This window comes from Dasypus novemcinctus, chromosome 10 (genome assembly GCF_030445035.2).
Source record: "Dasypus novemcinctus isolate mDasNov1 chromosome 10, mDasNov1.1.hap2, whole genome shotgun sequence".
NCBI classification, from domain to species: Eukaryota; Metazoa; Chordata; class Mammalia; order Cingulata; family Dasypodidae; genus Dasypus; species Dasypus novemcinctus.
Window position 1 is genome coordinate 93,675,172 of NC_080682.1, and position 13,396 is coordinate 93,688,567.

Sequence of the window (13,396 nt, forward strand, 5' to 3'; positions counted from 1 at the left end):
CGTAGACAGGAGCCAAGGTCGATCTAAAGCAATTCAGATCTGACTCTCTGAGCTGTGGTTTTACTCTTGCTTAAAATTCATAAATTACTACTTAGCATTTGCTTTGATTATGCATTAGTTGTTATGCATATGGATGAGCACACATAACTAGTTACATAATTGTATGATTACTATGTTCAGAAAATCATTCTTGCACATACACTGCATGATTAAAAAAGAAACAGGAAACTCCACCCAGGGCTGGGAATTTTACTATGTTAGTTAAGCAAGTTGAAGTAAGGACAGCAAGAGGCTTCTTTGAGCAGGTCCAGGCTGCTGTTGAAGCTGGTTTTCATACTAAATTGTTTCAACAGGATATTCTAGACCACAAGAAACAGAATTTGACACAAAAAGAAAACAGAATTTGACACAAAAAGAAGGTTGCATCTCATTATCTTCTAATTTACATATAACTCTTTCATTTGTATTCTAGCAACAGGGAGAGAAACAAGTTACTTTCAGGTATTCAGTCATCCTACATCAATCATCATGAAAACTGAGAACCACTAAGTACATTTTGAAGGATGTAACAACGTCCCTCATTAGTGTGGTACATCTGTTACAAATGGTAAATACATATTTTCTAGGACACTACCCAGCTCCATTTTTCTTATGGAGAATGACATGTTTTCATAAACAACATTCTTGTTACAATCTTCCTCCAGTGATGCAAGCAATGGAAAACCTAGTGTCACATAACAAAACACCAATTATTGTCACATATCTTCCATTTTGCCCAAACTCCACTTTACTGCCAGGTTATGGGGAAACTCCTAATAGACAAGTATTTTAAGGCAACATCAACTGAACAATATGCAATTGAAGACCCATTGTGAATAGAGGAAAAAAATCCACCTGGCTAAACACCAGCTCTCTTCTCTGACAACATTTGAACAATGCTACTACGAATCTCCTTGGTTTTAATACTATAGACAATGGGATTAACAACAGGTGGGAAAAAGAGGTAGGCATGGGACAGTATGACTTGTAGCAGAGGAGAAACATGATGTCCAAAGCGGTGCACCATGGACGATCCAATAAGAGGTACATAGTAAGCAAGTACAGCACAGATATATGAACCACAGGTGTTGAGTGCTTTCCTCCGTCCATCTGCAGTGGCAATTTTCAGTACAGTGTAGAGTATGAGCCCATAGGAGACCACAATGAGCAATGAATCCAGACCAAAGGTAGAGATGACAATGAAAAGTCCATAGATACTGTTGGTAGAAATGTCCCCACAAGGTAGATGGATAAGGTTGGAGTGGAGGCAATAAGAATGAGAGAGGCTATTATGGCCACAGAAGGGCAGGTGCCATAAGAGCAAGGTTACTGGGGCCATGACGATAATGCTTTTCAGCCCAATGAGAACTCCTGTGCCAATGATGTGGGGCAGGGCAAGGATGGCTGTATAGTGCAATGGGCTGTAGATAGCCACAAAACGGTCCACAGACATGGCCAGTAAGACATCTGACTCCATGATGGAGAAGGAGTGCACGGAGAACATCTGGAAAAGACAGGAATCAAAACTGATCTCATTGGTACCAAAAAGGAAGATGCCTAGCACTGTAGGCAGAGTGGATGCAGAGACACCAACCTCAGTCAGTGCCAACATGACAAGAAAGAGGTTCATGGGCTGGTGTAAATGAGGGTCTCTCCTGATGACATGAAGAATGGTGCCATTCCCAAGGAAGATGACGATGTATATCAGGCAGAAAGGGATGGAGATCCAGATGTGCTCTGCCTCCAGCCCTGGAATGCCAACCAGAATAAATGTTGTAGGTAAGAACCCCAAAGAGTTACTGAAATTCTTCATGTTAAACCAATGATCTCATAGGATCAGTGCTGATCTGAAAATTAGAAACAAACTGGTGAGATTATATTATTATGACGCTCACAAATTCCAGAGAATCAAGGCTTCATGCCTGAAAACAAACAGGTGGCCATTATCAGAACATCTTCAGTCTGAAGAAGGTACAGTCTCCATCATAGGGAAGTTTTAGGCTGATAGAAAATTAGGGATTTAAATTATAGTGTACCTTGCATTGCTAACGTATAAATCGCTGCCTTTTTTTCATGTGAAGAGAACTGAACTTGGAAATCCTGAAAGGTAGATATGATTATGGAATCACAGCATACAAAATGGAATGATGTCAGAACAAGTGAACAGATAATATTGAAAATGCATAGATAAAATGCACATAACCTGCTATATAAAACTGTTCAAATACGTCTGATGAATGAATTTAGATGTATGAATAACTGAGGTCGAAAGCAAGGATGAGATAATTGTAGCATCTATAGTCTGCAACAAGTAAGTAGATAATTATCCTAGACGCAAGTGGAACTTGTATCCACCCTAAGCTTAGCAGTTATGATCTTTGAAAGGACAACTAGGAACAACTGGAAACATATGCAAAAGTCTGGGTGAAGCAAGAGGAGAGGCAGGGACCAGGTTGGTGGATTTTGTACACAGACATAAGACTGGCCAAGATAGTCTCCAATCATGATGTCCACAATCTTCTATTCACAAATCTCAAAGACAACTTACTTTATCCATTGGGATTTCTTTCTGGCTAAAACATATCCCTGAATACACTGAAGCAACAATGCTGCAAAATAGATTTTTAAGGAAAGTTTCTCTGGACAAGAAAGAAAGCAGTAGAGAGGGGAAGAGAAAACCATGTAGTTTTGTTTTGTTTTTTTGTTTTTTTTTTTAATTCTAGGGGTGCATGTAGCTTAGCACTATCTGGAACAGGGTAAATATCACAATAATTCCTGGACTTGAAGGGTTGCTGGTATCACTGAAGGTATTTTCTAATTATCCACATAAGCACACACACCCACACACATACAAGTTCATCTATTCACACATGTACACATAACTTTCCACTTTTTCCAATATTCTTTGTGCATCTTCCCTGATGAACTTCCATGAACTTCCATGATGTGAACTTTCATGATGTGAACTTCAATTCAGCCTCTGCTGAATTTTCCCAGCAATAGGGAAGCTAACTATTCCATGTTGGTTGTTTTTAAGTTCTTTCTTGATCTGCGGTTCTTCAAACAATTAGCATTCCTCTATGCCAAACAACATGCAGAACTCTGGCAACACTGAATGTCCTAGCCCTACTCAGAAAATGTTCTTTACATCTTTCAACCACAGACTACAGAGAACACCTCTTCTTCTCCCCCAGATATTCAAATACAATCACCACATATTTTGAAATCTTCCTCTGGCCAGCATAGTCACAGTAAGGTGCTGCAAAGTATTAATAAAAGGTCAGGATACAATGAAAGGGATATAGGATGAAAAAACCTAATTAATTCTTGAATGTCAGGGAAAGCTTCCCTTAAGGAATTATATTTAAGCTGAGACTTGGTGAATTAGTAGGAAATTTCCAGGCTAAATGGGACATGAAATATATTGTGGTACAGAAAAAAAAATTACTACAATACTGGGTATCAGTGATTGTACTTTGACAAGGACTGAAAGAAAACCTGGAAAAAATGGAAAACAATTGATATATTAGGATACCCTTGTATAAAGTGTTGTTTTTTTCTATAATACTTCCTTTCATGAAAATATAGGAGGAAAAAATGTCCTGGGCAGCTATCACGGTCTACTATAGTTTAGTAGATATTATATTAAGAAAAGTTCTTTGCTAAGGAATCTACTAGAACTTAGGATGGGAAATTCAGGGACAAATTTTTGACTTCAAGAAATGATCACACATATCCAAACTTCCCATGGCAGAAGGACTTAGGGACATTTCTGTTTCTCATTTATGTTATGTCCACATCTCCTATAGTCCAACATATTTTTCTCAGCCTTTAAATGGAATAAATAATGATTTGCATCATGTTGAACAGTGGTTTCTCTTGTTGGTTTCCTTACTACACCCTTAAACTCTATCTTTCTTGCCATATCATAAAGTGAACAATATGGTAAGGGACAAAACTTGAATGATACTTTAACCTTAGGTCTTCTATTATCATTTTCCTTCTCTGCACCCCATATGTTCTCTTGTGGTTTCTTTATTTCTATCCCTCTTACTGTTTTGTGTTGGTCTCATCACAGACCTGCAGAATCTTCCCAGCCAGATAAGACTCAGGTCTCTTTGAAAAAGATCCTGAAAGGCAAGCATCACTCTTAGTTTTGGATTTGTTCAGCAAGAACATTTCAAGATGAGTGGGGACAAAAAGGATCACTCAGTCTTTCACCACTGTGATAGGACACAAAAAATTAGCCAGAAGAATAGAGTGTGGTGATGTGCATACTATACCCCTGGAGCAGGATAAAACTGGATGTGACTGGTGTGTGCAGTATCATTTTACCTACTTAACTTCTGTGCACCTTTGTCCCTTAGTTTTTAAATGTAGAGATGCTGTACTACTTCAGACAGTGGCTCTGAGTCTTAACATGAGCCTTGAGCAATCACTGAATATAAGTTTACCCCCTACCTGCCTTCAGCTCTTTCAGGATTTCTCTGAAGACATCTATCATATATCAAGTCAGAAGGGGAAAATCCCTTACATTTATCATCACCTTTCTATTAACAATGTTCTTTCCTATCCATTATTTCACTGATATTCAGACCATAGTTGTGAAAGAGGCAAGAACTTCACACTTAACAGATGAAGCTTGCAAATAAGACGAATGTATTATGTAATGAACCCAAGATAACATGATGACAAAAATATTTCTTGAATACATAGCATTCTCTGATATTTTTGTTTTGCTCTTTACCTATCATCAGGTTTAGGAAAATCTCCACCTCATCATATCACACAAGTTCAGGCTACTAGAGAGGTGACTACAGCTGGGGAAATATCTTGATGGCTTCATATTGTGGGGTGGAGTTGGGACTTCTTTTGGAAACTGCTGCAGGAAGCAAAGTTGGATTTCAAAGGTATGGGCACTTACCAGGTTCAGAGCTCACCTCTGAGTTTCAAGATGGCTTGGAGAGCTCACTTCAAGATGTACCTGACACCCTGGGATTAATATCTTCCTGGAGCTAGAAATCTGCCTCCCTCTTTGTAAGCTGATGAAAGACTCTGGGAATTCAGAAGTGGGGAGGCATCTGGGTTCCCTGAAGAACAATTACTGAAGGAATTCCTTCACCCTTTTTCAATATTCAGGGCTTTCAAAAAGAAACAAGAAAGAATATACAGTCTGTAACTCTGTGAAATGAGAATAATATAGAATGTACCTATTATGATAATTAATATATGTAAATTGCTAAGAAATGTGTCTGGCTTATAAAAAGTACACTCTAAGAGTTGGCTACTATTATAACTATTATACAACCATGGTGTCCTGGAAAAGAATAATACAATAATCTCCTATGGTCATCAGCTATCACCCTTAATAGGGCTTCCCAGCATATGTCAGCTACAAAGCACTAGCAGAAAGCAGTCATTTCCAGAAATTGATCCAAAAAGGATTTAAAATTCCTGCACCAATACTATTTTATTGTGTATAGATGACTGGTTGGCTGTATAATGCTAATGAGATTAAAAAGAAATTTTATTTGGCTTGAAAATACACAAGGAATTTGACTTTTTAATGCTGTTCTGAAAACATACATTTTGTGCCACTGCAGTAACTAGACCAGAAGGAGCATCAGGTACTTGGTACAAATATGCTTTAAATGCAGATCGTATTATTTCATATATATATGAAATAAATCTAAGGAAATGAGGAAAATTAGGAGATAAACATCTAGGAATAGAAAACAGGTTACTAGGATTTAATAACAGAGTGGAAGTACATCTGGCTGATGACAAGATTTAGAATATGACCATGAAGTGAAGTGGCCAGAATAGAATAGAAGTAATTGTCATTGGCATATTTATCCCCAGACCTTAGTGCTTGTTGGAAGTAACCCAAGTGTCCATCACCTGATGATTGGATAAACAAAATGTGGTATATATGCATAATGGAATATTATTTAGCTGTAAGAAGGAATGAAGGTCTGATAACTGCAACAAAAGGGATGACACTTGAAGACATCATATTTTGTTTTTTTTTTTGAACTTTTGGCATTTTTATACAACTGTATGAAATACATTGCAACAGGGCAACAAAGCCATGACATTGCTTATTTCAAATCCTATAATCTCATAGCTCTGGATAGAAAGGAGAGCAATATTCAAACAATATACTTAAAATGAATTCCTATACACTTTCTGTGTTATGGAAATATAATGTATGAACCAATATTAATGATTTTCCCAGCCTTTTTATGCTTTTATGTAGTATTTTATAATTATTCTCCAAACACAAAATAAGGAACCAAATGTGCATTTCAGAAAATCTAAGACACTTTACTAGTATACATTGAATCTCAGAAACTCAGTTGGATGAGATAGAATGCAATGTATAGCAAAATGCAATCCTAATTCTGTTCTTAGCCTCATATATCCAGCTTGCAAGACAATTCATGGATTAAAAGCGTATTTTCTTTAGGGAAATGTCTTTATGATTTTATGCCTGCTTTCTGAAGTTCTTACTTGTTTTGTTACCTTGTAAGTGTAGTTCGTCGATTTCCTACTATGTTACTTGACATTTACTTATTGATGTGTAGACAATTTTTGAATTATAGGTATTAATCATTTCATGGCATATAATGCATATATAGATTTTATTAATTTCTGATTGTTGATTTTTGTTTTTTAACACACTGATTTTATTGATACTTATTAATAAAGCATAAATCCATCCTAAGTATAAAGTCAATGGTATTTACTGTAATCATGTATTTGTACATTCACCATCCAATTATTCTTAGAGTATTTTCATTATTCCAATAATAATAATAATAAATACAAACATAAAACAAACAAAACTCATCACCTCTCAATCTCTTCATACTTCCCCTGCCATCCATAGCTGCTATTCTTTTTCATTCTCTCTTGTATATTTGTTTAATATTTTGTAAAAACAGCCTTATATGTGCAATATCACCCATATCCATGATTTACATGAGCTTGTACTATCTTATACCGATCCATGTTACATTTTTAAGCTTTCTTTCTAGTATTATACATGTCCTTAGAATCCCTTTCAACCACTGTCATACCCATATAATAGCTCTGCTAGTTACAAACACCATGATATGATTTAATAATTTCAATTTATTTCCAAGGATTTACAAATGACCTTTTTACCAATTCTACACAGAATAACCCTCAGCTTTTCACTCTCTACTGGTCTATTTTCTGGTGATGTATATTCTAATCGTTAACTGCATGAGTTTACACAATACATTTATTTCATGATAGCGCAAACATACAGTATTCGTCCTTTTGCGTCCGGTTCACTTCACTCAGCATAATGTTCTTCACGGTCACCCGTCTTGTCATATGCATCATAACTTCATTTCTTCTTATAGCTGTATAATATTCCATCATGTTTATATGCCACAATTTGTTTATCCATTCACCAGTTGATTGACTCCTGGGTTTTTTCCAACTTTTGGCAGTTGTGAATAACCACACTGAGAACATCAATGTGCAGATGTCTGTTCGTGTCTCTGCTCTAATTTCTTCTGGGTATATACCTAATAAAGGTATTGCTGAGTCCATAGCTAGTGTATATTCAACTTCCTTAGGAACTGCCAAACAGACCTCCATAGTGGCTGTATCTATACATTCCCACCAACAGTGAATAAACGTTCCTATCTCTCTACGTCCACTCCAACATTTACAGTTTCCCAACTTCTTAATAGCAGCCAGTGAAATAAGTATGAAATGATATCTTATTCAAGTTTTGATTTGCATTTCCCTAATTGCTAGTGATGTTGAACATTTTTTCATATGTTCCTTCTCTATTTCCTCTTTGGACAATTGTCTTTTGCCCATATTATAATCATGTAGTTTCTCTTTTATTGATGAATTTTAGACTGTCTTTATACATCACGGATATTAGACCCCTGTCAGAGGTGATTTCCACATATTTTCTCCCATTTGGCCAGCTGCCTTTTCACCCTTTTGACAAATTCGTTTGAGGTGTAAAAGTGTTTAAGTTTGAATCAGTCCCATTTATCTTATTTTTTTTCTTTTGTTGCTTGTGCTTTGGGTGTAAGGTTTAAGAAACTACCATCTACCACAAGATCTTGAAGATGTTTTCCTAGATTTTCTTCTAGAATCATTATTGTTGTCACTTTTATCCTTATTATCTTTTTTTCCCCCAAATTCTACTCAATTTATTCATTTTTTAAAAAGATATTACATTAAAAAAATATGAGGTCCCCATTCGCCCTCACCGCCCCCACCCAACCACTCCCCCCACAGTAACACTCTCCCCCATCATCATGTCACATCCATTGCATCTGGTGAGAACATCTCTGGGCATCGCTGCACCCCATGTCCCGTGTTCCATACCATAGCCCACACTTTCCCACGTTCCATCCAGTGGGCCATGGGAGGACATACAACATCCGACAATTGTCCCTGGGGCACCACCCAGGACAACTCCAAGTCCCGGGAATGCCTCCACATCTCTTCTCTTCCTCCCATTCCCCGCACCCAGCAGCCACCATGGCCTCTTTTTCCACAACAATGCCACATTTTCTCGATTATTAACCACAATAGTTCATGAATAGAATATCATTAAGTCCACTCTGATCCTTACTGTATTCCTCCTTCCTGTGAACCTTGGCTTGGTTTTGTCCATTCCACATCTATGACAAGAGGGGGTTTAGATTCTACATGGATATTGGATGCAATCCTCCTGCTTTCAGTTGTAGGCACTCTAGGCTCCATGGTGTGGTGGTTGACATTCTTCAACTCCATGTTAGCTGAGTGGAGTAAGTCCAATAAATCAGAGTGTAGGAGTTGAAGTCTGTTGAGGGCAGGGCCTGGCTATCATATTTTCAGTCCAGAGATTCAAATCCCCTAGATATATCTTAAGCCCCAGCACCAACTACAATTCCAGTAAAGTAGCATGAAAGGCTTGTGAAAAGAGATCCAATCTGAGTCCAGCTACATCACGCAGAAACACCAGCTCCAAAGAAGGGCCAACTGGCATGGCAGTGAACCCCATCTGCCATGACCATAGAACCTGTGGTTCTCTTTAGCCCTCAAAAGGACCAATAACTGCGGTTGTATCTACTTTATCTGTCTCTGAGACTCTGCTCAGGTGTGCATAAGGGCAATCCTTCTGACTACCTCCAGACTCTTTTTTAGAGACTCATAGCCATATAAACTCATTTGTCCTTTCCATTTCCCCCTTACTTTAGGTCAAACAGCATTTTTAACTCCTGTTATTATATGTAGACAGGGATATTCTGCTGGTCCGCATTGAACCTTTAATTCAAGGCCATTTTCTAGTTGCGTCATCAGCTGGTACTTGGTAGTGATCCCTCCGTGCCAGGGAGGCTCATCCCCGGGTGTCATGTCCCATGCTGGGGGGAAGGCATTGCATTTACATGCTGAGTTTGGCTTTGAGACTGGCCACATTTGAGTAACACGGAGGTTGTCAGGAGGGAACTCTTAGGCACAGTGCTGCTCTAGGACTTGTTCTTATTTCACGTGTATAGGCTCACAAGCATAGTCATTAGTATCAGGGGCTCACTGTTGGACCCTCATTCCTTCCTGGTCCTTACTGTTGCACCTGGGGGACTGCCACTGCTCCCCTAGGGGCCACGACAGAGCCCCACCCCCCTACCCTGGCCAGGAACCCAGTACCCCCCCAGCTGTAGTTTTTAATTGTTTCCACTATGAGTATATCCAAACATTACCATGCACCCTGGACACATGCCCTGGATAACTCCCTGTCAACCATATATCGCCTGCCAATAACATCCCATACCAGTATTCCACCGCTGCCATTGTTGAACCACTCTGTGATCCAAAACTTCCTGAAAAGTGAAGCCCAATATAATGTCAGGTTCCCTTACTAGTAAAATGGAATATAGCGATGAGTTTAAAGGTTAGATATAGAATACATATTGATTTGGAAAAATTTTACATCCTATCTTTTTCCTTTCTTTTTTCCTAATTATTGAGCTTCTCTTCACAAGAGCCCTAGATCACAGTAATTCATATATACAATATACAGTACTCCCACACATCCACCATAAAACCTTTTCCCTTCCACAGCGATAATCTTTTAACTTATTCATATCATATTTACTGAAACTGATGTACAGACTCCGAGACAAGAGCTTTCAAACAAGGTGACATCTGTGCTTACATTGTGGTCCATACTTTAAGATATACAGTTTTCTAAATTTTTTAGTTATCCTATGTTTTACATTATGGTTTACATTATTAGTCTGTTGTCCCCTATATGTTTTTGGTGTAATATTACAGGTTTTATATCCATCCTTGTGTACTCTCGCAAAACTCCTCTCTTGCCCCCACATTTACCTTGGTTCCATCCATTCAACATCCATTTTCCCCTCCCCTTGGGGCCCACAGTGACAGCCAATCTCTATTTCCTGAGGAGCCACATCCAGAGATACTTGCAACAGTCTTCAGGGCCTGACTTGCTCAACTGCCCTAATGCCCTGGGAGCCACCCTTTCTCTCGAGAGATACAGTTCCCTCTATTTGATGGCATTAGCCCTCCCCAGGATGTGGGTCCATCCCCACTCTCACTACTTGGGTCTCTCTCTACCCAATGGTACAACCCCCTCTGGCAAAATGATCATTCAAACTTTCCCCAGGAGTCCATCCTGTGTCAGACCATCCCCTCCGAGCATCCTAAACAGGTAACCCTCCTAATTATATTTTGATATGGTTTTCTAAGCATTTTACTCTCAACCAATACCTGACACTCTCCTATGTTCATATGTTTCCCCTCCATCCCCCCAATTTTTTGGGCAATATTACACATCCGCCCATCTCCAGCCCCCCTCAAACCTGCAAAGCCCCACCCAAAGGCAACCCCTTGCCCCCATTTTATCTCTTCTTTGTGCTCATACTTACCGCCAGCTCATCATAGATTCCACCCCTGCAGATGTCAGCTCACATCCTTCCTCCACTCCCCAATTTCCCGTAAGCCTAGCTTCCAGTCTCTAGCTCTCTGAGGCAGCTTGCTTATTTCATATCATTGAGGTCATGTAGTATTAGTCCTTCAATGCCTTGGTTGCTTCATTCAACATAAGGTTCTCAAGATTCATCCATGTTATCACGTGTGTTTGTAGTGTATTTGTTCTTAAAGACGAGTAGTATTCCATTGAATATATATACCACATTTTATTGATCCACTCATCTGTTGATGGGCATTTGGGTTGACTCCAACTTTTGGCGATAGTGAACAATGCTGCTGTGAACATTGGTGTACATATATCGGTTTGTGTCCTTGTTTTCAGTTCTGCTGGGTATATACCCAGCAGTTGTATTGCTGGGTCATATGGCAAATCTATGGTTAGCTTTTTGAGAAACTGCCAAACTGTCCTCCAGAATGGTTGGATCCTTCTGCATTCCCACCAGCAGTGGATGAGTGTTCCCATTTCTTCACATCCTCTCCAGCATTGGTATTCTTCTGTTTTTTTCAAAGCTGCCAATCTTATGGGAGAAAGATGGTATCTCATTGTAGTTTTGAGTTGCATTTCCCTGATAGCTAGAGATTTGGAGTATTTTTTCCTGTGCTTTTTAGCCATTTGTATTTCTTTTTTGGAGAAGTGTCTTTTTAAATCTTTTTCCCATTTTTTAAATGGTTTGTTTATCTTTTTATTTTCAAGATATAGCAGTTCTTTATATATGCAAGTTATAAGTCTCTTATCAGATATATGGTTACCAAATATTTTCTCCCATTGCGTGGGCTCCCTTTTTACTTTCTTGACAAACTCCTTTGAGGTGCAGAAGGCTCTAATTTTGAGGAAGTCCCATTTATCTATTTGTTCTTTTGCTGCTCATGCTTTTGGTGTGATATTCATGAAGCCATTTCCTGTTACAAGGTCTTGTAGATGTTTTCCTACATTGCTTTCCAAGGTCTTTATGGTCTTGGCTCTTATATTTAGGTCTTTGATCCATCTTGAGTTGATCTTTGTATAAGGTGTGAGATGGCAATCCTCTTTCATTCTTCTACATATGGATATCCAGTTCTCCAGGCACCATTTGTTGAAGAGGCCATTCTCTCCCAGTTGAGAGGTTTTGGTGGCTTTATTGAATACTATATGGCTATATATATGAGGTTCTATATCAGAACTTTCAATTCGATTCCATTGGTCTGTGTGTCTCTCCTTATGCCAATACCATGCTGTTTTCACTACTGTAGCTTTGTAGTATGTTTTGAAGTCAGGTAGTGTGATTCCTCCAATTTCGTTTTTCTTTTTCAATATGTCTTTGGCTATTCCGGGCCTCTTTCCTTTCCAAATAAATTTCGTAGTTAGTTTTCCTAGTTCCTTAAAGAAGGCTGTGTTGATTTTTATTGGGATTGCATTGAATGTGTAGATCAGTTTTGGTAGGATACACATCTTAATAATATTTAGTCTTCCTATCCATAAACAAGGAATATTCTTCCATTTATTTAGGTCTTCTTTGATTTCCTTGAACAGTCTTGTATAGTTCTCAGTGTATAAGTTTTTTACATCTTTAATTAAATTTATTCCTAAATAGTTGATTTTTTTATTTACTACTGTGAATGGTATTTGTTTCTTGATTTCCTCCTGATCTTGCTCATTATTGGTGTACAGAAATGCTACTGATTTTTGCGCATTGATCTTATAACCTGCGACTTCAGTAAATTCATTTATGAGTTCTAGAAACTTTGTTGTAGACCTCTCAGGGTTTTCTATGTATAGGATCATGTCATCTGCAAATAATGAAATTTTGACTTCTTCCTTTCCAATCTGAATGCCTTTTATATCTGGTTCTTGCCTCAGTGCTCAAGAAAGTACTTCTAAGACAATGTTAAATAGAAGGGGAGAGAGTGGGCATCCTTGTCTTGTTCCTGACTTTAGAGGGAAGGATTTTAGGATTTCTCCATTGTAAACAATGTTGGCTGTAGGTTTTTCATATATACTCTTTATCATGTTCAAAAAATTTCATTGTATTCTGATCTTTTGGAGTGCTTTTATCAAGAAGGTGTGCTGTATTTTGTCAAATGCTTTTTTTTTACATCTATAGATATAATCATGTGATTTTTTTTCCTTCAATCTGTTTATATGGTGTATTACATTGATTGATTTTCTTGTGGTGAACCATCCTTGCATACCTGGAATGAATCCCACTTGGTCGTGGTGTATAATTTGTTTAATGTGTTGTTGCATACGATTAGCAAGTATTTTGTTAAGTATTTTTGTGTCTAGATTCATTAGAGAAATTGGCCTGTAATTTTCCTTTCTTGTTGTGTCTTTGTTTGGCTTTGGTACTAGGGTAATGTGGGCATCATAGAAGGAGTTAGG

General features: G+C 38.2%; 1 protein-coding gene across 1 annotated transcript; it reads right to left on the reverse strand.

The window, feature by feature from the left end:
* Positions 1-898: 898 nt before the first annotated feature.
* LOC101439746 (olfactory receptor 51J1-like) lies at positions 899-1,852 on the reverse strand. The gene has a single exon (XM_058306417.1). The coding sequence runs from the start codon at positions 1,850-1,852 to the stop codon at positions 899-901; it is 954 nt and encodes a 317-aa protein (XP_058162400.1).
* Between the last annotated feature and the right edge of the window lie 11,544 nt (positions 1,853-13,396).

What these genes read in the sequence shown, in the direction of transcription:
- LOC101439746 (XM_058306417.1), bottom strand. Translation starts at nt 1,852, where the DNA reads ATGAAGAATTTCAGTAACTCTTTGGGGTTCTTACCTACAACATTTATT.